This window comes from Leptosomus discolor, chromosome 2 (genome assembly GCF_034619465.1).
Source record: "Leptosomus discolor isolate bLepDis1 chromosome 2, bLepDis1.hap2, whole genome shotgun sequence".
NCBI lineage: Eukaryota > Metazoa > Chordata > Aves > Leptosomiformes > Leptosomidae > Leptosomus > Leptosomus discolor.
Window position 1 is genome coordinate 53,929,112 of NC_141392.1, and position 22,406 is coordinate 53,951,517.

The 22,406-nt window shown below is 40.8% G+C and overlaps 1 protein-coding gene across 1 annotated transcript; it reads left to right on the forward strand.

Moving 5' to 3' along the window:
• The first annotated feature begins 527 nt into the window (after nucleotides 1-527).
• RAB32 (RAB32, member RAS oncogene family) lies at nucleotides 528-20,538 on the forward strand. Its single transcript, XM_009954671.2, has 3 exons — nucleotides 528-774; nucleotides 17,516-17,793; nucleotides 20,308-20,538. The coding sequence occupies exons 1-3, from the start codon at nucleotides 546-548 to the stop codon at nucleotides 20,455-20,457; spliced, it is 657 nt and encodes a 218-aa protein (XP_009952973.2). The 5' UTR covers nucleotides 528-545; the 3' UTR covers nucleotides 20,458-20,538.
• Nucleotides 20,539-22,406: the final 1,868 nt, after the last annotated feature.

A 22,406-nucleotide genomic window follows, 5' to 3' on the forward strand; every position in this document is an offset into this window, starting at 1 on the left:
TGCCCCTACCTGTAATGGTCTGAGCTCCCTTTTCGGGCTCGGATCCCGCTACCGCCGGCGACCCGCTCCGCTCTCCCCGGGCGCTCCCCGGGGCACGGCACAGCCGTGCCCCGGGGAGCGCCCGGGGAGAGCGGAGCGGGTCGCCGGCTGCCGGCCGGGCGAGGAACCGAGGACCCAGTGACCCCCCGCCATCCCGCCACTTCCCCAACCCCGGTATCCCGGAGGGGCCGGGGGCGGGCCGAGTCCCTCCCCCTGCCCCTCCCCGCCGCCCTCCCCCGGCCTTTTATAAGGCCGCGGAGTTTCCGCGTCCTGTGACTGCAGGTCAGGTGGTTGCGGGGTTTCCCCTCTCCCCTCCCTCCCTCCCTCCTTCCAGCTCCGTCTTCCCCCTCCTTCTCGCCTTCCCCGCCCGGGGTGGGCCGGCCCAGCGGGTTGGGGAAAGTCGGAGGAAAAGTTGCCGCCTGGGAAAGTTGAGAGGCGGGAGAGCGGCAGCCCGGCCTTCCCCCGCGCCGGGCCCCGCAACGCTCCGCTCCGCGGGAGGGCCGAGGATGGCCGGCGGGGAAGGAGCGGGCTCCGGCGTGCCGGAGTGTCGGGAGCATCTCTTCAAGGTGCTGGTGATCGGGGAGCTGGGCGTGGGTAAAACCAGCATTATCAAGCGATACGTGCACCAGCTCTTCTCCCAGCACTACCGGGCCACCATCGGGGTGGATTTCGCGCTCAAAGTCATCAACTGGGACAGCAAGACGCTGGTGCGGCTGCAGCTCTGGGATATAGCAGGTAAGGGCCGGGGGGCGGGCGTCACTCTGCAGGGTGAGCCCTGAGGGGGCAAAGGCCTGTGAGCCCGCCTGTCTGGGGTCCTGGCGCCCGGCCTCTGCAGGCGAAAGTGTATTTTGGCCCTGAAGTCTGTCGTCTTGGTTTTTCCTCCTTCCCCCTGTTACCTGCGACCCTTCTTGTCCCCGTTGGAGGTGTAAGTAGAGGGAGGTGTCGACGTGGGAGCCAAGTGTTTGACTTTTTATAGGCTGGTGTTGTGGGGCCCTTAGCTTGGCGCAGGGTTTTGCAGCAGCCCTCAAAAAGCTGCTTTGCCCTGCTTGCTGGCTGCAGGGCTCCCGGGGGGTTCCTGCTCATACTGCTCCTACTGACCCACTGGCCCAGGCGCTTGTGGCCTTGGCCATGAGTACTGCTGAAGTTGATTCATGGTTGTGGCTCCGTAGCGCTTCAAGGGGAAGTACGTACCTTTTCGAAGTAGGTTATGTTTAGTAAGCACTCCTGACAGGCTAAAGGTAACTCAAATAGCTATAATTGTCCTCAAAGGAAGTATGCTCCAACTCTACATGTTTGGAATCACCTACTTAATTTGAAAGTAACTTCTGTCCCTGCAATGTAGAGTGAGGGAATGAGACTTGTGTTACACTTAGTTCTACATTCAAATCATGGGTTTGTGTATCAAAAAGGTACTTTGAGCACATGGAAGCAGAAAAGCCTGTTTGCGTGCCCAAACTACGTATCATTCCTTTCCCATATATAATTCAAGAACTCTTCTTAAATACCTCTGTTCTAAAGATTCCAACTCTACACTTATCATGGCTAACTTTGCTTATGCTGCAGTGTTAAATGCCACAGAACAAACTCTGTTTTGCTGTGGTCTTGTAGGAAGTCTGTTCCCTGAACTCCTTACTCATCTCAAGTTGGTATTGCATTTCTAGTTCTGCATGCAGCCCACAACCTGCAGCTCTCTTCATCCCTCTCCACCATGTTCAGAACATCTTCTTGGATACAAAAAAGCAGACTCTTTCAAATTTGTGCGTTTAAACTTATGCTACTGGAAGATACGAGGATAACAACGGGTACTGTTTCCATGAACTCTATGCTTTTATCAAGTGGAAGCTCAGAAAAGAGGAAGCGTAACATGTGGCTGCTGTAACCCTGTGACAGACCAGCTGTACATCAGCTTCTGGCCTTTCTGCTCTAAAGGTTATCTTAAAACACTTCAAATACGATTCCTCAAACTAAAAGCCTTCTTACTGCCATGTGCTGAAACACACCATAGATCTTTCTGCCACTGGCCTGCAGGGCAAACTAAACTATTTTCCAATTGCTCTTTTGGAGAGCAAGTAGAATGTTGGCAAGCTTTCTCTTCTGATGTGTTCCTTTTATGGATCAGTTTTAACTTTCTGCAAGTCAATTAGCAGTATCGGTACAAGCTGCTACAATGCTCTGGATATATTTTAGCAAGTCTGGGGTTCCAAACATTGAAGAGGGGAGGCTATCAGGATCCTGGGGCTTGGCAGGCTGCCACGCTTGTGTTTCCTTTCCTCAGCCCTTGGTTTCTGAGACTGAGGTATGCTGCATGCTTTGCCAAAGCAATCTGTTTCAACAGGCTAGGCAGAAACTTAGCTGTAACTTGTAACAAAGTTTGGACAGATCCTAGTTACATTATGGGAAGTCCTATCAATACATCCATGCGTTAATTTCAAGATCTAGAGGATGCTATTTTTCACTATTTATTACTGCTCTTAGTGTACCTTGGACACTGCTAGGCGAAGACTGAGTTAAGAGCTGCTGATAAATCCCTAGAGGCTTGTGCTAATATTGGTGATAGATTGAAGAATTAAAATTTCTCCTGTTGCTGAAATATTTTTCCTATTTTACAATGTGGTGTGCTTTTGTATGAAACTCCTGACTAGTCTCTCCCTAGCAAAAATGAAAAAGGAAGATACAATGGTTTTGCAATTTGCACTCCAAGCTCTTATGTCTTTTCTGGTAGTTTAGGCTATTCTGTTTCCAAGGTCTTCCCCAGTTGGAAAACAAGACCAAGAAGAGAAGTAATCTTAGTCTTGGTGATTTTTGGTTGAGCTATGCTTAGCCAGGGTGAGAGTAACAGTTGAGACTCCTATAGAACTTGAAATCTCAGTTAAGTGTTAATCATTAAAATAAAGGGGATTTTAGTATCCATAAGGGTTGTTTCATGGTCGTAAAACTGCTGAAGTCCTTGACCTGGGAATGTGTTGTCTACATCTATACTCCTGAATATTTTGAAATACCTGAGGATGTTCACAGTTTTAGACAGAAATTATTAGTTAGAGAACTAGGTTGTAGATGGCTTCTATATAGTCACAGTGTGTATTCCCTAAAGCACTTTACTGAAGTGTGTAACAAAGTATCTGAGCATGTGATAGTCATTCCCTTTTAACTCATCAGCTCAACTGTCTTCTGGCCTTCAACAGCTCATGCAGATAATTTCGTCTGCTGGTCTGTGCAGACAAACAGCTTCAGATCTCTTGAACAGATCTAAATCTTATGGTAAGTAATGTTACATGTGACTTTCCTGCAAGCAATATGGTGCTGGCATTCTAAATTGATTTTGATGCATTTAAAAAGCCTTCTGAATTAAAAGTCTAACCCTTAAGCATAGTAAGGTATGTTATTTTTCACTAGATCAAAGCTTGTATTTCACAGTTCATCATAAAAAGCTTTCCTGAAAGAGCTGGGTGCTGTAGTCTAAGGTTCTGTACGTAAATCAATAAGAAATAACCATGTGGCTCAGTCATTAGCTGAAGATTACAGATACTGCACTGGCTTCTGGTGTGATTGTAGCCAAAATGATGGATGTTGTGCTGTGTATTGCAATGCATCAGGTTCCCGAGTGACTTCAATTTCTTGTGCTAGCTGAGGTTTTTTTTAATGACTAGATAATTCTATCAAATAGAGCATGTCAATGTTACACTGTCATTGCTTTCCTTTCTGCTGAAAGTAGCTTTCTTGTAGTAAGGTGCAGCAGAATCAAAGGGGAGGGGGTGTGAAATACTGAAGGGGGAAGAAGGGTACTGTTGTGCCTAGACTTCTGTATTCCAGAGATACTCGGGCATTTTAGTTTTTGGACACAGGTTGTAGCTTCTTGAATAATGGAGATGAAAAAGCATGGGAGTACGACTGATCAGTCACTGTCAAATTATCTCTGTTGCAGCCTGAAGTATTCTGAAAGAAGCTGAACAGATTACGTGCATGTTCATACAGGAGCAAAACTTCTAAACCTTTGCTGCCCTTAGGCATTACTCTTTTTTTTATCTTGACATGTGGTATTATGATAAATATCTCTTCCTGGATATATTCTGAAAGTGTTATAACCAGGTTAACCCCCTTGATCAAAGGATGTAAATAATTTGTGAAATAAACAGGAGATAGGAATGAGTCATTGTAGTAAAGAGATACAAACTAAAGGAATCCTAATGATAGGGAAGTGCTTTTAAAGACTATTTCAATACACTAGAAATTGCTACTTGATAAGCATGCCCCTTTAGTGAGTGTTCTGCACTGACCACAACACAATGTAAGAGGTGAATATAGCATATTGATGAAACTCAGCCAAATGTCATTGAAAGAACACTTCAAGGATTTTCTATATCAAAATATTTTGATCTGATCTAATAAGACCGGCAACTGAGTAGTGTTAGCTGCTGCCTTATGATCACATTGGCTATCACTGTCACTCACATCAGCCTGTATGATCATGCAACTTGCTGGAGGGCAGTGGTGGTAAAAGTCATAGATGACCGCTTGAGCTTGGCTGCTCCTGAAGAATGTCACTAATGACAACAAGTAGACAAATTTGTTTTAAAAGCTTAGGCTGGGTAATTCTGCATTAAGTTTGGTGTAATAGCACCCTTCTTCCAGGACTCTAATAGAATTTATTTCTAAAATTGTTTATTAAAACTAAAGAAGACTTTAACTGGAAGAGTGTGGCTATGATATTGGCCAGACAGAAGAAGAATGATTGTACTTTGGTATTCTAAACATGCTCTAAGCAAGCTTTCAGGAGTCAAATAATAAGACTTGTAGCATGCAAATTTGTTACTAAACTCTTGTATGTCTCCATGAAAAGATCTGATCTCTAACTTGTTAGAAGTATATACCAGTCCCCAAGAAGATGGAGAAAGCAGATGAAGTATTTTACTCAAATACCAAGTTGAGGAAGAGCTTCCTATGAAGAAAAATGAGTCCTAGATATGTGAGTTCATGTTAAGCTATTAACTTATTTACAAAGTTAACTTGCTCTCATGAGAAGGGAAATGCAGCCATGAGAAATGGGGAAGTGAGTGCAGGAAACCATGGATGTAGGAGAAGGAGGAGGATATTCTAACATTTTCTTCACACTAGGGAAGAAAACTTAAATGGAAATGAGCAATTGCAGCAGCGATGCTGCACCTGACAATGTTTTCTGTCCCAATGGAATAAGATCTATCTCCTCAGGAAAGGTGGAGTTCTTGGTAGCAATGCTTCTTCTGTGGAACATAGCTTGTGTATTTTGGTGGCTGAGTTTCAAAGGCATCCGGGCTGTTCCAGTATGTAGGATAGCGTACTTACATGTGGAAAACTTTATTTCAAGCAGCTGTATATTTCATTTTTTCCTCAGTCAGTATTTGTGCTACTGACATGTTAGATGACTGCTGAGTTGCTTCTATGTACCAGGTCATTAACTTGATTCTTGCATTATGGACTGATTTTATTTTTTTAAATAAAAAAAAGCCTTAAGCAATGTTAATGCATCCCTGAAAGTCTATAGGGGGAACCAGAAAACTTTTTCCACTTCCTATATGTACATAGCTCTGTGCCATAGAGGCATGTACTTGGATTGTGTTTCCGAGGAATCTCACCTACATATGGAGAGCTTGGAGGCAGCACTCTCTAAAGGTAGTCAAGGTATTCTTGTAAGAACTTGTCCTTACCCACAACATATTTTGAAGCTTAATGTAGGGATTAAAATGGCAACTCCTGTAAAGAAACCATGAAAAAAAATTGCTTAGCTAATGTGCTTAGTACCAGTGAGCATAGGGTGGAGGCAAGACAATGCAGGCATAAACTGCCATCCAATGTGGGTTTTTTTCCTCGCTATTATAAATATACCTAATGAGTTAAAAATGTGCACATAAATAACTGCATCAGAAATGGATGCAGAACTTGGAGCTCAGAGCTTTTTCAGGAACTGGTAAGTTATCTGAGTTTATTTCCTAGTTTATAAGGTGATGGAGGTTCCAGCAGCAGCTGCCTTCATGGGCAGGTGGGAGCACTATCATTTTCCTAACAGTTGAGGCAGGTCAGAAGACTCCCAGTCAGGGCTGGAGAATCTTTTATGTGATAGTCTCCAGACTGAGGAAAAAGAATTGGAAGACCTGTGACTGATTTCTGAATACTTCCTGCTCACACACATTTAAGTTTAAATCTCATGTGAGAAAAAAATTACTGAAGGATGATGTTGGCTAGAAACATGCAAGACTAGCAGGTAAAGTTTGAGGAGGGGAAAGTAGAAGGCTAGTTCCTGTTGAAAGGTTTTGAACACTATCTTGGAAGCAGTAGATGCAAGAAACAGAACTAAAGATGTACTGTATGTTTCCTTCTAGAAACCATCCCTCTGTGGGAAATCTTGTGTGGGTGTCCTTTCTTGTGACTCTTCTGCAACAGCTGAATTAGTTATGAACTTTCAGTTGAGAATGACTTGCTGTGCTTGGAGTTCTACAGCTAAGTAGCCAAATAAGCGCTGAACATGTTAAACTTGTTTCTTTTTGGTGTGTCTCCAGCCTTCAGACATCTTTAAATACATGCTCCGGATGTCAACATGCTTTATTTTTTTGGACTTCTGTTTAAGTAATGCTGTGAAGCAAGGTATGGTTATTGGTCTTGCTGATGAAGCAATTTCCTTGTCTTTCCAGTGGAGTACTGAATCATTCACACTGGTGAAGGTTCTTGTGTTTAGTACTATATTATATGGGAACGTGAAGGGCTGTATAGGTATGTTAAACTAAACTTCTTAAAGCCTGTGTGCTGGTCAAGTTCCATAAGCATATGGGAAATGTCACTGTCTTGAAGTTAGTGTTGTAAGGCAGTTTAGTATGGTAATTTTGATTATGTAAGACAGGACTATTCAGTTAATTTTCAGTTAAATGGTAGAATTGAGACAGATGTTCTTTGAGTGTCTTGGAAATAAGCTTAGAATTTCTCCATAGTCTTTTCTAGGTGTTCTATAAGAAATAAGGTTAAAGATGTGACCTTAGATCACCTGATCTAGTGTAGGCTTAAAAGAAATTTTTCTGCATTGATTCTTAATTTCTGTCACCAATGGAAATGCACTTAGTGCTTGATCTTCTAATCACTAAGGAGTTTCAGCCCTATTTTCAAATATGTCATCTCGTATGTAGCAGTTGCTCAGAAGCTTTATGCTGTCTACAAGATCACAAGAAAAATGCTTCCCTAGTGCACTGATACGGAGAATAAAGGATGGATGGATAAGTATTCATCAAATGGGCAGGGGGGAAGCTACCTTAAAGGGAAACAATACCTAACTTATGTGCAATAAAGCAGACGGGAGGAAAAATAGTATATATCACACAACTTAACTAATTTTTGGGTCAGGTTATAAACCAAACTAGGAATCTTTGCAGAACTCATTAACTTACATTGAGCATAAGCTTTTTTTTGAGGCAAGTATTGGCTGAATTCTAGCCCTTTGTATAATATCTGACTACTTGAGTCAGTATTAAGCTGGTTTGAGTCAAGTGCATTACCCTTCAGAGACAAACTGGTGTAGGCAATATTAAATATATACTTTTCTCTTAATGTACAGAGTTTACATGAATGTAAATCCACCTTTATCAATTCTCCTTGTCAGTGTTGCAGCTTCAGAGTCTTGGTGTCTTCACCTTATTTTTCTCCACTTTGCCTCTTACCAGCTCGGTTTTCTTTATATGCACATTAGGACAGGGTGTCACCGAAGTGCATGTAGATAAGTACAATTTGAGTTGGCAAGTGCTGTAAAGGGGTGGTTCTCAATTGATTGCCTCTCTTATGAAAGACGGGAGAGAAAATCTTAGCTGCCTGGTTCCAAAAAAGGCTCCAGCATGCTGTATTAAGTAAGATTCTTCCCTTCACTAGTGAGCAAGGCCACTGGGATTCAGTCTCACAGCTGTTGGAAATACCTTCCTTGAACTCCAGTGGTAACCATTGACTTGCTTTTGCAGTCTGTTGTAAACTCTTCCCTTCAACTTCCCCTCAGTTCTGAAGTGTGATATATGCCATGTCAGAAGGAAGTGATTTGCAGCAAGGGAATTTCTATTTATATTTTTGTATGAAAGCATAGGAATAACTTTTGTGAAATTCTTGCAAGTGTTAGAGCTGCATGACCAGCAGTAAGCAGCGACTACAAAGCACAACGTGCTTCTCAAGCTACCTGTGGTAGAACATTAGATGTTCAAAGTTCTCCTCTGTCTATGGAGACACATAACAAAGGTAGATGGGGTGGTAAGATTATGCTTTGAAAAATGATGGGATTTCAGGGGTTTAGAGAGCTTGCTTAGAAATAAGTATCTCAACTTTGTCTAGAGAAAGTGTAGCAGTGGCTTCTAGTTTAGCAGCAAATGAAAACCAATGTTCCTTATTGTATGGATTTCAGCTGGTTTTCAAACAAGAGATTAAAAAGCAGCCTCTTGAGTGTCACTGCAAGCAGCTTATGGGAACTTGTTCTTTAAATGCTCCCAGGCTAGAGCGAAGTGGCAGCTATTTGATACAAAATTCCAATCACACACAATGTGCTATGACACATTGACCATTTTAGAGATTAACATTTTTTCAGTCTCGTGATAAAGTTGTTCTTGAGACAAACTGACTTTAGAATTGTTCTCCTGTGTGCTGTGAAATGCTGTAGTGCTGTGCAGCATCACTAAGTACGCAGTGCAGCTCTGGCACCAAAGGAGGTGGATTAGAGGGTGTCAGGCATGAAATAGCTTAACTCTGGCAGATGACTTGTTTGGGTAAGTCTAGTTAAAGCAAGGTAGGAGGTACTAATTCATGCTGTTGCCGGCACTAATTGGGACTATGTCAAATTTTTCTGAATACTAATGCCAGGAGAGTTTTTCTACACACGCTGCATTTGACAGCTAGTTGGAAATCATTGAGGTTCATTGAACTCTACTTTTCTGGGGATGGAAATCTAGTGCTTAGTCAGGGACTTCCTCTCATTAATTTGCTGTTTAGCAAAGATGTAAACAAAACGGGTGAAACTTTCTTACACAAATATGACTCATACTTTTACATACAACGCATTTGACGCAGGACAAAGCGTGTTGAACCATAAGTGCAGGGTATTGTCTCTAAACTTCTTAAAGACAAGAAAGATGCTAACGTCAATTTGGACAATCTTAAATCATTAGACTAGCCCAAGGCTACAGACAACAATGAACTTTATCACTCCTCCTGTAAAATTCCCTGAGAGCTGTGCAATAGTTTGAGGAAGGTTTTCTATCTTTGTGAAAGAGAATGGTGTGCTTTTTCCATCTATTAGGGTGATAGATGTGGTCAGTGTTCCTGATCGAAATCAGGTGTCTAACTTCTAAGCGCTTGCACCTCAGTGCTCTTGCTTGTTTCACTGTTAGAAACTGGCTGTGTTGTGCAATGAAACTTGGGAGCAAACTACTTCTTACCATTTCAGAATGAAATAGTGACTTCTAAGAACATGGGGGAAAACACTTTCTGTAACCATTCTTCTGTGACTTTTCAATTACTAGAGTCTCGTACATACTGTGGATGTCAGTTATCTGACACTGTCTCACTTAGTAGAACTGCTTCAACTGCACCCTGCAACTTTCTAATGTAGACATATCCAGAGGACCAAAGGTTATCTCTTATGGAAAAGTGGGAGTCCGTTGAACAGGGATTAACTGGCTTGTTAACTTTCCCTTGAAGTGTTTGGGACAGTTACTGTTGGGAAGAGGTCCATCCGGTGGTCAGTTAACTTTCCCACACCACCCATAGTAAGAAAGGCAACTAGCAATTCATTTAAAATAATCTGAGGCTGCTTTTGTCTGTTAGAAACTAAAAGCTGCAGTCAGGGAACCTGTTTCTAGCATTGTCTAATATAGGAAGATATAATATTCTTGTAGTTATTGCTTTTTAACCTCTTGGTGTTTGTCACCAGAACCACAAACACCAAATATTACTTCCACAATGGTGGAAAGTAAAAGTCAGGCTAGATGTGCCTTTTTTAACTCTTACAGGTTTCCAATATCTGCTAGAGTTTCCACTATAGTTCAGCACCTGTGTGGTTTAAACACGTGGCAACTTTGCAGTAACAGCTTAAATGAGTAAGAGTGAAGAGTGGAGTACATCTAGTACTGACAATCTCAGAGTCTACGGCTGCTATCCATGTGAAAAAGCAGGTAGACACTTGAACATGCCCTGTGATATTGATAGTGGTTTGGTTAACCTACTTCTTGCTGAATAACAGATTCAATCTAATTGGGTAGGACAGTTCTGGGACAAGCTGTTCTGGTTTGGGGAGATGGGGTGGAATGCAGTCAGCAGCAGTAGCTTGCCAGTAACATTGATATATCTGGCTAAAAAGGAGCCTCAGTCAGCTCACACCTGACCCTGGTAGTGCTAAATGAACATTAGATGCCTGGAGAACAGGTAGATGCATCCTCAGGGCAGTTCTGGATATTTGCTGTATTGTGCCAAGCATCCAGCTGTAGGACCATCAGGCATCCAAAGTGTAGTGTGTTCTTGCTTGTGGCTCCTAAAGGGCTTAGGTGAGTTTTGAAAATAACAGGGGTTCTAACTCAGCGAGAGAATTGGGCTGCATGCCCAGCCATTTTGGATTGTGTTTTAGCTTAAATCTACCATACTGAATGACATGAACTTTACTGAGAGTTGCAACTGTAAATAAGGAGCTGTCACTCAGATGTTCCTTGATGTTAATATGTGAAAGCCTGATGCTAGAAATTCAGGGAGTTGGAGAAAAACCTTTTCTACAGCAGCACAACTGGAGCAGGGAGGAGAGTGCTCATTAAGTTAGGCCTTCTCTTGGCAGAAGGAAAACTGGAAAAAAGGGGGTTTCACTTACTGTTGAATTGTGTTTTCCTGTCTAGGTTGAATAAAAGCACAAACATCTCATGGTCCTGGAAATTGTCTGAAACAGCTAACTTGTAGAGTTTGGCACAGAATCCTAAATAGCAGCACTGTGCTTGCACAGTGTGGCCAATAAGGTCAGAGTAGTTGGTAGCAAGGACCTAAGAGCCATGGTGTTGGCAGACAAATTAAAGTTAGACTGACTGTCACTAATGACCCTTCTTGAATTTTGGCATGACTAGTTGACTATTAGTGGTCACAGTAATAGTTGATCTAAGAACTCTTCTCACAATGGAAGGTGAATAGTCAAGTATTCCCAGACTAAAACTGATTTATTACAACCATTCACTGTAGCTTAATAAGCATCCAGTCATGCCTGAGTTCGCTGCAGTGTTTAGTTCCTGTTGACAGAAAAGCAGAATGTCTGAAACACACTAGCAGGATACTATTTCTATGCATTTTGAACTTCCTCAATTTGATTCACTAGGTGTCTTGATCATTTTCTTCACTCTGCAGTATTGCTGGATAGTTGGGGTGGTTTTTTTTGTCTTGGTTTTATAGATTAAACTTTTCTTGTGTGTATATTCCTTTTTTCTGCTGAACTTAAACTGTCTTTTAAACTAGCTGAACTCTGAATTCATTCTGAAGGACAATGCTGGCAAGAGCTGCTTGGTTTTATTCATAAACTAAGGACTCTTTGTTTGTCAGACTCTTGACAACTCAGTATTATTGGGTGCAGGAAAAAACTGCAAAACTTCATTGCAATGGTCTTCAATTAGCAGCAAACAACTTTGGAATGAAACTCTTCAGCTAGTTGTGCACTGACTTTTGGGTGACTGCAGTCTAGACTATACATCTATAGTTCAGGATTATTTGATGTGGAACTGTCAAACATGTTAAAATCAAATTTTGAGCTCTGGCCATCCATTAAGCTGATTAGCCTGTCAAAGATGACTTGAACTAACATTACTTCTGTGAAAGAAACTATTTGTTCCATCATTCTTCCAGCTGTCAGGCTTTTATAACCCTTGGTCATCTTTCTCTTCCTCATTAATGACATGATTTTTGGAGGATGCCAGAACTGTCAGCCTCATCTGACAGAACCTTGTCCTGATGAGATGTCAAGGGTTTAAATACAACTAGCACAACTCTGTTTTCCAAGTTGTGTGGCTTCGGGTAAGACTAAGCTTAGATATTTACAAGGTAAGGGAACTCATGCTATGCTGTTGGTATTGACAGAGAAACCAAAATTTGCCTTCATAGCAAAAAAGTATAGCTGAGGAAGCTTCTTCTAGATAGGTCACTTTACTTTGGGTAAGCTCTTCTTCATATAAACTACATATTAAGACTTCCAGGTATGGTAAGTAGTCTGGGAGAAGGAACCCCGACAAACTCAGTATCATGCATATCCGGTGGTCATTTGTACATTTAACTTGCTTTCTCTCTAGCCTCAATTCCAATCATGTAGGAGGAGTTAGGAGCAGAAATAATAGTAGGAGTGTAGGGTATCTCCTGCTAACTAAAAGCAAGAACTGCCACAATGTTAAGTCACACTGCTGTGATAAATAGTACTCTTGTTTATTCATGACACTGGGAAAGATTGCTGTAGGAGCTCTCTAAAAGGTACTTCAAGGCAAGGTTGGCACTGTCCAAATATTACAATGATAACTTATCTTTTGTCACGAAGTAAAGGACAAAGATAAAGATTCTAATTTCAGACCTGGCTATAATTTTTTTAATGTAGTTTTTAGCTTACAGTTTACCCTTGTTACAAATTAAACAGGAAGCAAGAGTAGCTCCCAAGCTCAGATACAGTTTTAAACTAAACTTAATTCCTGTGACGCCGCTGTAGGGAACTGTATTGAGTCCTGATGCATGACATTATGCAAGTATTTCACTTAATGTTGTTACAGTTACTGGAAAATATGGTGACGATATGTGCAGAGTCGTTTAGATGTGAAAACTTTGTGGTTAGAGAATGCAGAACTCTGCATTGCATGCAGCCATTTCCATACCCCCAAACAAAACCTCTGATCCCCATGACTGCCCTGTAGCTTAGCTCCTCCTCTACACCTGACCCCTAAAACACAGAGAAAGTATACCTTTGTGGTACCATCAGGTTCCACTTCTGTCAAGGCAGTAGGCCTACCAGAATGATTAATCCTAAGAAGTCCTTTCCATACTGCTGTAGCAAGCAAGCAGTTATCTTCCTGTCCTCTTCCTTCCATGGTTACACACACTGGAGATTTTAAGCCTAGTTTCATCTGATCACTTTTAGACTTTTCCCCCTCTGGGGGTATGATCCACTTTCTACACTGCTCAACACTGTTCTCGCACATGGTGAAACGACTACAGCAAAAATTGTGCTGGACATCGGAAAAGGAATGAAAAATTGCTGGCTGAACTGAGCATTGCAAAAATTGAGTCATTTAGTTTTAATAACATAAATAGAGAATGATATACAGACCCCAGACTTTAGAGGAGTAGTGTGTTCTACAGTTTGCTTTTTCTGTATGAGTTTTTGCAAGCAGCAAAGCATCTGCAAAATCTTTGCCCGAAAGACCTGTTAAATTTTCAAAAGGCTGTCTAGAATGCTCTACATCCCCGACAAGAAGATCAGCATATGCATTGTCAGTAATATCAGTATTGTAAAGAAAGTCTGCTGTGTTTATACTGAATTCTCTTCCTGCCTCGTGCTGGATACCTTTTACCACAAAAAATCTCTTACCTCTTAGGCAAGTCATGTATTACTGCTTCTATCTTCTTTCTATGGAATAAAAAGAATGCATCCATCCTCCTTAGGCCTCCAGAGAGGATGAAAAAGCAGTTGTAAGCTAGTATGCAGGTCAGGTTTATCATTAGTGGATGTGAATTAGAGGTGAAAGCAGCTCTGTGTAATGAACTGTTTTGGAGCTTGGGCTACTTTAGAAAAGGGCAGCATTCATACTGGAGTGTATTTGACCTATTAAAAAACATTAATCTTTAATACTACAGTGATGTTGAGCTTCTGTGTGTATTTAGGGGTAAGGTGTTTCAAATCCTCCTAATGTAAAGCTTAAATCTAATAAGTAAAGATAAAACTTTTATGCTGATATGCACATCAGTTGTCTACTTTCACCCAAATTTATATTACAGAAGAATATGTATTAATGGTTTTCCAAATTTAAAACTTGCACTGTAAGAGCAAAAATTTTGACTTCCATCAATAAAGCCAGCTAGAAATAATATTTAAATGATTGCTCCAGGCAGCTGAAGCCCATGCCTTCTAAGTGACTGCTGTAGAGTACAAAGTAGAGTATAGTTCAATGCAGGTTTATGTTCCTACCAGAACTGCTGTCTTCTCACACAATGGGAAAAGCCACTGTACAAAGCTAATCTTGGCTTCTGCATTATTCCAGAGCTCCTGAATCTGCCAGTTAGCACAATCCCACTTGCAGTGCCTTCTCTCCTGGTCAAGACCCCATGAGGGGTTTCAGATAGCCTGCTGCTCCACTACAAGACCATTGTTGCCTTTCTGGGATAGCACATCTGGCAAGAAGCTGTATGGTGTTAACATTTCATGTAGGCTGGGGGATACTGGGGCATGATAAGTCACCAATGTCAAGGAACCAACTGCCAGGCAATCTTGGTTGATTACCAGTCAGTGCAGCTCTCCAGCTCACTGGGCCAGGTGGGTGGGGAAGACTGACTATGGTAAGATGATGGTAATTCTCTTGGAAATGGAATTGACAGTTATCTGAGTGAGGATCAGACTTTCTGGCCAAGGCTAAGCCTCCTGTTATTTCTTTAAGAAAAAACATTTGGTGGTGTTTAGGACTCTTCAAGTTTTGTCACGATACATACTTTATAACTGTTTCTTTTCTTTGGAAGCTATAAGTGATGCTGTAGTAATTCAATCTCTTTTATACACCTTAAATGCACTGTGTTGTGCACGGTCCAGCAAGGGTTATTGCTATAGGAGGCTGGTATGGCCTTCTTGCTAAGTGTTCTTTATCTTTAAAGCTTTTTTGGATGGGAGGGCAGTAGGCAGGAAGGGATTCAGTCAATAGTAATGTCCTTCACTGTGGTAACAGATCGCAGCCATGTTTACCTACAGCATGCACAGCTATCTGAGAAATGGGAACTGCCTGATAACTTTTTCTGCAATTCTCAAACAACTTCATTCTCATATGTACTGATTATGCTGTCCTTACTACTTGTTTGTAACAGTCTAGCAACCCTTTCTGCAACTATTCAGTACAACTTAAATTTCTTATGTAAATGTCCATCAAGTTTTTTGGAAAAACTTGTAGCCCTAATTTAAAAAAAGACTGAAATCTCCACAGATCTCCAGCAACTGAATAGGGAGGACTAATGGGACTGTTCCCCTCGCTGCTTCAGATTCTTATGGAAATAACAGCAATAGGTGTTCACTTCTAGACCGTTTCAGAGTCAAACAGAAGAAATCTTTCTGTAGAAGACTGAGGTTGGTACAGAGAACTGTAGACCTTGAGATGACACTTATTTGGTGGGCCTGTCCTATGGTGTGAATGGATATACTACCGAATTGGACACAAGACTTGGTGCTTTAGCACAGTTGGAGGTGTTCCCATGTAACAGGAATCAACGGTGAGGCTGACAGCTAAACAGATGGGGAATCTGAGAAGGAGCTCCTCATAGCTTGTGTGGTGACATATGCAGTGACTGGCTTAATATAACTAAATTTGACCCTGTGCAGCTCCATTTAAAAAAAAAAACAAACTCAAAACCCACAATACCCCCAATCTAAAGGTAAAGCTTCTCTATATGTGACACAAGTGATCTGCAGAAGTAGTCAAAGCCTTCTGGCCAAACTTTCCTAATGGTAATTGATTCATGAGAACAGTGAGCACATGATACAAAAATGTATAGTAAGTAAGGCTACACAAAACCAACCTTTTATGCATAAGAATCCAGCCTGGAAAAGCCTAGGGAGAAAATGTGAGTTACTTGTATATAAGTTGTGTATGCTGTTTAGGGGACTTGTATCAGCAATTTGTCTCTTCCAGTGGCAGTCACAGAGATGCAAGCTTGGTGCCTGGCTTGTTGGCCTGAGAGTCCATGGCATAAACGCTGCTTCAAAACTTGAGCTTTGAATATGGAGGGAAGAGCTTTCCTCTTGCATGCTCTTTGTTCTCACACAGGGGATAATGAGCTGGTAGTGAAGAAATTCATGTGTAATTTCTACTCCTCGGAATGTACTGGCTAGTGATGCTGTTTTATGCAGCATCATACTTTAAAGATGAACAGCCAGAAATAGTCAGCTTCATAGTGCTTCATAGCTACAGTGAAGTTCCGGAGAACTGCTGCTGCTTTCAGGCAATTCTAACAGCTGATTAGTCAACCTTTTCTGAAAACGTCTGTAGGGAATGAACTAATCAGTACACAGAAGTACTGATGTTGAAACGAGGCAATTGAGCTAGAAAAGCATGCTGTTGAACAGGATCCCTTGTCAAGTTCCTTCATCTAATGAATTTCTGGCTCTTTCTGAGAAGATGATAATAGCCAGTTCTCCTTGTAACTGTTTGTTCTTGCTAATCAAAGACAGACTTGAATGTTTAACTGGAAACAGTTGTCCTCTGTTTATAAAATTCTTACTTTCTCTTATTCCAAACCCACATATGCACTAAATGCTAAAAGCTGAAGTGATGATACACTGTAAAACTAAATTATAAAGTGCAGGGACTGCTTTTCCCAATGAAGATTTCCAAACAAAGCAGAAAACTATTTTAGTAGCCTCAACATCCCAAGCAACATGCTAGCATTTGACACTGCTGTATGCACTCAAGTACAAACACAGCATGATGGTCTGACCTTGCAAACAGAAGAATAACTGAACTGGCAGTCTTAACTCTACCTTTCAAGTATACTGACTACAATAGTTGCACTTAATAAGAAAAGCCTTTTTTTTTTGTTTACAATGCTCATTGACTGTTGGTTTTCTTCTGGATTTTTGGTATGAATAATTGTACTCAACTATTCTGATAATCTTGTTTCAAAACCTGTGATTGCTGTAGAACTCCTATAGTGAGAAAATACTCCAGAGAAGGCCTTAGACTTAAAAGATGAAGTACAAGATAACAAGTTTAGCTAGAACTGTTAAACTAGCTCCTTTTGAGCTTGTCCCTAAGGAAAAAATGTGTAATATAGGTACGACTTCTTTAGAAGTTGCTGCTAGCCTTGGAGCTTGTAGAAACCCCCATTGCTCACCCTTCAGAAAGCCTCTGATTTTCCTTCTTTCTCTAGCTGAAGTAACTAGATTTGTATCTAAATTTTGCAGAAGCTTTTTTGATGAAATAATGATTTGTGTATAGCTATGCGTTTTTAGGCATTACCTCTCAAAGAACACTGCTCAACAAAGAAGTTTAAAAAACCCCAAACAAAGAGTTTGGGATTGCAAACTGCTTTTAGCATCTGACTTGTCGTGTGTAATATACGTAATGGCTGTTAAAATCAGCTTACATTAGGATAGAAGAGGCAATGTTGTATGAACTAGGTGACTAGACCCGAATACAAACTTGTATGTACTAACCTGGTACAGAAGTCCATTTACATTGACTGCAGTTCATGCTTAAATATGAATATACTCTATCATTGTCCTCTCTTCCAGGCCAGGAGCGCTTTGGAAATATGACCAGAGTATACTACAAAGAGGCAGTTGGTGCTTTTGTGGTCTTTGATGTCACAAGAGGCTCCACTTTTGAGGCTGTTTCAAAATGGAAGCATGATTTGGACAGTAAAGTATTACTTCCCAATGGCAGCCCCATCCCTGCTGTTCTTCTTGCAAACAAGTGTGACCAGAAGAAAGACGGCAGCCATAATCCCTCTCAAATGGACCAGTTCTGCAGAGAAGGTGGTTTTGTTGGATGGTTTGAAACATCTGCCAAGGTGAGCATAAATAAGAAAGATGCTTTAACTCCTCTAAGTATTGGCATAAGAATGAACGAATATAGTCACATGGGGAATAAAATTATCAGGTATAGGAAGTGACAGTCCAGTCTCCAGTATTCAGGAAAAGTTGGAAGTGGTATGCAGGCTTTGTTTTGCAGTGGTTTGCTCCTGGTGAAGACTTGAGGCATATTTGGTTTAGATTAGAACTGCATCTTAAACTCAGAACCTTAAAACTAACTAGAAACCTTGATTAACTGAGTTTGAGTTGGGTTTTTATCCTCCATGCATCAGGATCGGAGTAATTATTTAGCTGTTAATACTACTAAATGCTGATGAAACTATCAAAAAATACAAGTAAGCTTTAGGTGCAAGTTCTTAAATTGCAGCTTCTGTCTTCACTGTTGCATGTAGGAAGTGGTAGACTTGAGAAGGGAACAAGCTATTTGCTCACTTGATACTACCTACCCAGATGTTATTGTCACTAAAGCACTTTTCTATCTTACCAGGCAGTGTCAAGACTGAACTGGAGAATAACAAATTGTTCTGTATAGTAATTTAAGCTAAGATAGATGGCTGCTTTATTCAAACAGATAACTTTGAATAGCTTCATATATTGTACACTTTTAGTCTACAGGTTTAGTCAATGCACAGATAAGCTTGTGGTAGCTTAGTTGGAAGTGAAATCCAGCAGTTCCTTAACTCAATTGATCCTTAAAATGAAAGGTTCCTCTAGATGAAGGCAATGTGTCTGGCAGACCAAATTAGTAGTCTGGCTGATAACTCCTTTATATGGTAAACTAAACCTCAAAGTCCCTCTTTTCTCTTGTCTTGCCTACTTCCTTTAACTGCTGCTGCTGAACTGGCACAAAATGATCCTTAGACAATGCTTTTAAAGAAAAAAGTCTGTAAGATGAATATAAGAAATAAAGTAACAAACATCTTCCTGATCCTTTTAAAATACGGAAGAAAGGGTACACAGTGTCAGAAATTAGTTAAATGAGCTCATTGTTTGTTTGCATTGGAACAAATAATTCTGAAACCCACCCATTTATTACTAAAAACCTACATTTTATGGCTCTTTATATTCAAAAAGAATATCAAGATTCTGCTTTGGATTAAATCTTCCCTGAAGCTTCACCTGCCCATGACACTGCAATGTATAAACTTCAGCATGGGTAAAAAATTAAATGCAAGTAGCACTGGAACAAAATCTAACATGGAAGAGTAGTAACAGCTCACATTTTACGTGGCATTTAAGACCTGACAATGTAAAACAAGGTTCTTGGTGCAGAAAGATGTCCAGACAATATTAGTCCTAGTTCAGTTATGAACCGACTTGTTTAGGACTCTGAAGAGGTGTAGCTAAAAAAGCTTAGCAAAAATACAGGACAGCTTTCTTGTTTTCTAAGCATACCAAATCAGTTTATGGTTTTAAGTCCTGCCTGCTTAAATATCCTGATAATCTCCTTTTGCCTTTCTGCTGGAACTGATACTTGAACCTTTAGTCTAGTCATCATTAATATAGGTCCCACTCCCTGTGGATTAGGGAGAATATTAAAGGCAAAAGAACTGCAGAGAGTACAGTTATTCATAGAAATATCTTATGAACATCCTTACACTAAAATGAGGAGAATCCTCCTCCCCTCTGGGCAGGGAAAAGTGCCTATCTGCAAACTTCCGAATGCAGTTTGTGACTGACAACCACAAGCTTGTGAAGTGCAGTAGTGATGGGTCAAATATTCTTATGCTCTAACCTTGCTTCTGTAGAGTTTAGATCTACATTTAGAGGCGGAAGAGTGTATGGGGGTGGTATTTGTTTTGGAATCAAAGATGAGCAATTCCAAATGTGGTAGCCCTGTGGTGAGCTAACAGGTGGCCCAGCCAGGTCAAAGCTGTGGCCAAAGGCCCCTTGGCACTGGCCAGCTTGGCCCCTCAATAACTGAGATGCCTAGAGATGTATTTCATCAGGGAATCCTGCATACACACCTTCTTTAGAGTGTAGATGAGGGTACTTTTCAAAGCATGCTCAAGAAAATGCAGAGTGGCTAGATGAGGCACCCTGATTTAGCCGGGGTTTTGCAGCTGATAGAAAAGGTCTTTTTACATAAATAAGCGCATCCAAACTGCAGCAGAAGCAGAAAAAGGTCCCGAAAGGTAGAACACTACTATGAACGGTGTAATTGCCTGTTATCTTTCCTGATGCAGAAACTCACTTTTAGCACTTATGAGTCTTCCAAATGCAGGTGACACTTATCCCCCACCTGCCTACTAGACTAGAGTCAAAGTATCATATTTGTAATAGGGGTGAATAACTTTGCCTCAAACCTTTCTGTTAACTTTTTTCAAAAAGCAAGTGTATGACCAATGACCTGATGCATCTAAGGTGTTTGTCATCCTGATGAGACTGTAGAAGAATCTGGGTGGGGTTTTTTTGTATTTGGTCAGCTTCTAATAGGATTGTGTGACTATTTCAAGTAAATCACTGACTACTTTGCTTTCAACATTTTTTAGGACAACATCAACATAGATGAAGCTGCTCGATTCTTGGTGGAAAACATCCTTGCCAACTACAAAACCTTTCCTAATGAAGAGAATGATGTGGGGAAACCAAAACTGGACCTAGACCCATTGAAAGCAGAGAGTAAATCACAGTGCTGCTAAAGCTACCACTGTTCAGTAAATGTGATGGGATAAGCAGCGAGACTGTTCCTTAAATCAAACTGCTGCTATGGTGCTGCATTGTGACAATCCATATGGGGTGTCTGGTATTATCTGAATAGGTGATTCTTGTGGGTGTTTACATATTCTTGTTTAGCATGAAACTGAGTATCTTGCGTTATCACTCCACTTTCTTGAGTGGCTACACCTAAATCTGATTAGTATCTTCTTACTTGAGAACATAAGGTAGTGTTTACACTTTTAGAAAGGATCAAAGACAACATTCAGTGTCTAGTTTGCTTCTAGGACATATGCTACATTCCAAATAGGACTCATTCATCATGGTTTTAGCTGAACAGACACTTGCACCTTTAAAGTAAACTTTTCCTTTGTCATCAGGAATGTCCCACTTTAGCCCCCTCACCTACACACTTGTCCCTATTTATTATCCCTCACTACAAAGACCTGTCTCATTGCTGGCTCTCCTGGATCAAGACATCCCACAAATCTTGAAGGGGTCAATGACAGATGGGAGGTATCTTTCTTAGTGTGTTCACTAGGACTGAGTGAAGTAGATGGCTTTTACCACTGAGTAAGAACAAGATGACTAAATGATTGTACCTAATGGGGAAAGGCATGGTTATAGAGATACTAACAAAACTGCATCTCCAGCCTTTTAAGGCAGGATATTTTCAGCTAATACTTTACATATGGAACACATTAATGAATACAGTTGTGTTGCTGGCACATAGTTATGGTAACCTCATCCATATGCACATCCAGAAATAACCATTCAGTAACTTTTTCATGCACTAACACCGAAAACTTTACCAAGAGTGTAAAAAGTATCTGTCTTGCTGTCCTGTGATAATGAACTTGCTGCTTTTTCCTTCTGTCTTGAAATGGTTCTGAATACAATGAGGAAGGAGGGAGGTCTTGAAGGAAATAGCTTAACCTGGTACTTGCTAGCCTATTGACACACCACCCTCCCCAGCTCTATCTTTTTCAGTTTTAAAACAGTGCTGCACTTCTGGCTGCTCAGAGCTGGCGAACTGGCTTACCACTTTGTAACTCTGTATAGTGAGATGCTTATGTTTCCTTGTTATAATTCATATGTATTTTTGGCAGCAAATGAAGATCAAAAGGATTAGAGAGATTTCATGGTTCTTGAATGCATTCTGGAACTTGGGCTCTGCTTGGCTGAAAGGCTTTGAAGCTCCTCTTTATTCTAAGTGTTTCTTCTGTCCTGGTACCTCACTGCTGCTGACATAAGAAGTCTTATCTTGCTTGGTCTGATTGTGCTGATGTTTACTTAAAGGTCAGCATGAAATATGTGCTAGATTGAATATACTTTAATCTGTATTGAGATTTCCTAGGCTGTCTTTTTTTTTTTCTAAAGAGTAACCTACTTTTTAAGAGACAAATAAATATATTTGGGCATCTTATGTTGTTGGTGTGTGCTTTTGAGAACATGAATCTTCACATCATGTGTCCTACCCTATACACAAATGCTTTCATTGACATTTGAAAACAACTTTTATCTTCTACAGGCTGCTATGTTAAAGGCTTATTTTAAATTAGCACAGTAAGGCTTGGCATAAGCTAAAACTGGGTTTAACTAGCTTAAGAATCATAAGATAATTCAGACGAAACATTCTTGGGAAGTCTTCTAAGCCAACATCCTTCTCTAAGCAAGATCATACCAGGGTGCTTAGGCTTTCATGTGGTCTGGTCTTAAACTTTCAACAGTGGAGACTGTACAGCCCTGGGAAAGTTGTTTCAATGCCTGACTGTTGTCTTAGAGTTTATCTAGTCTGAACCTTTCTAACTTCAACTTATGTCCATGGTCTCTTGTCCTGCTACTATGCACCACTGTAAAGAATGTGTCCACTAGGCTTGTCCAGATCTACTTGACACCTGAAGCTTGATTGCTACTTTAATTTTTGTTGAAA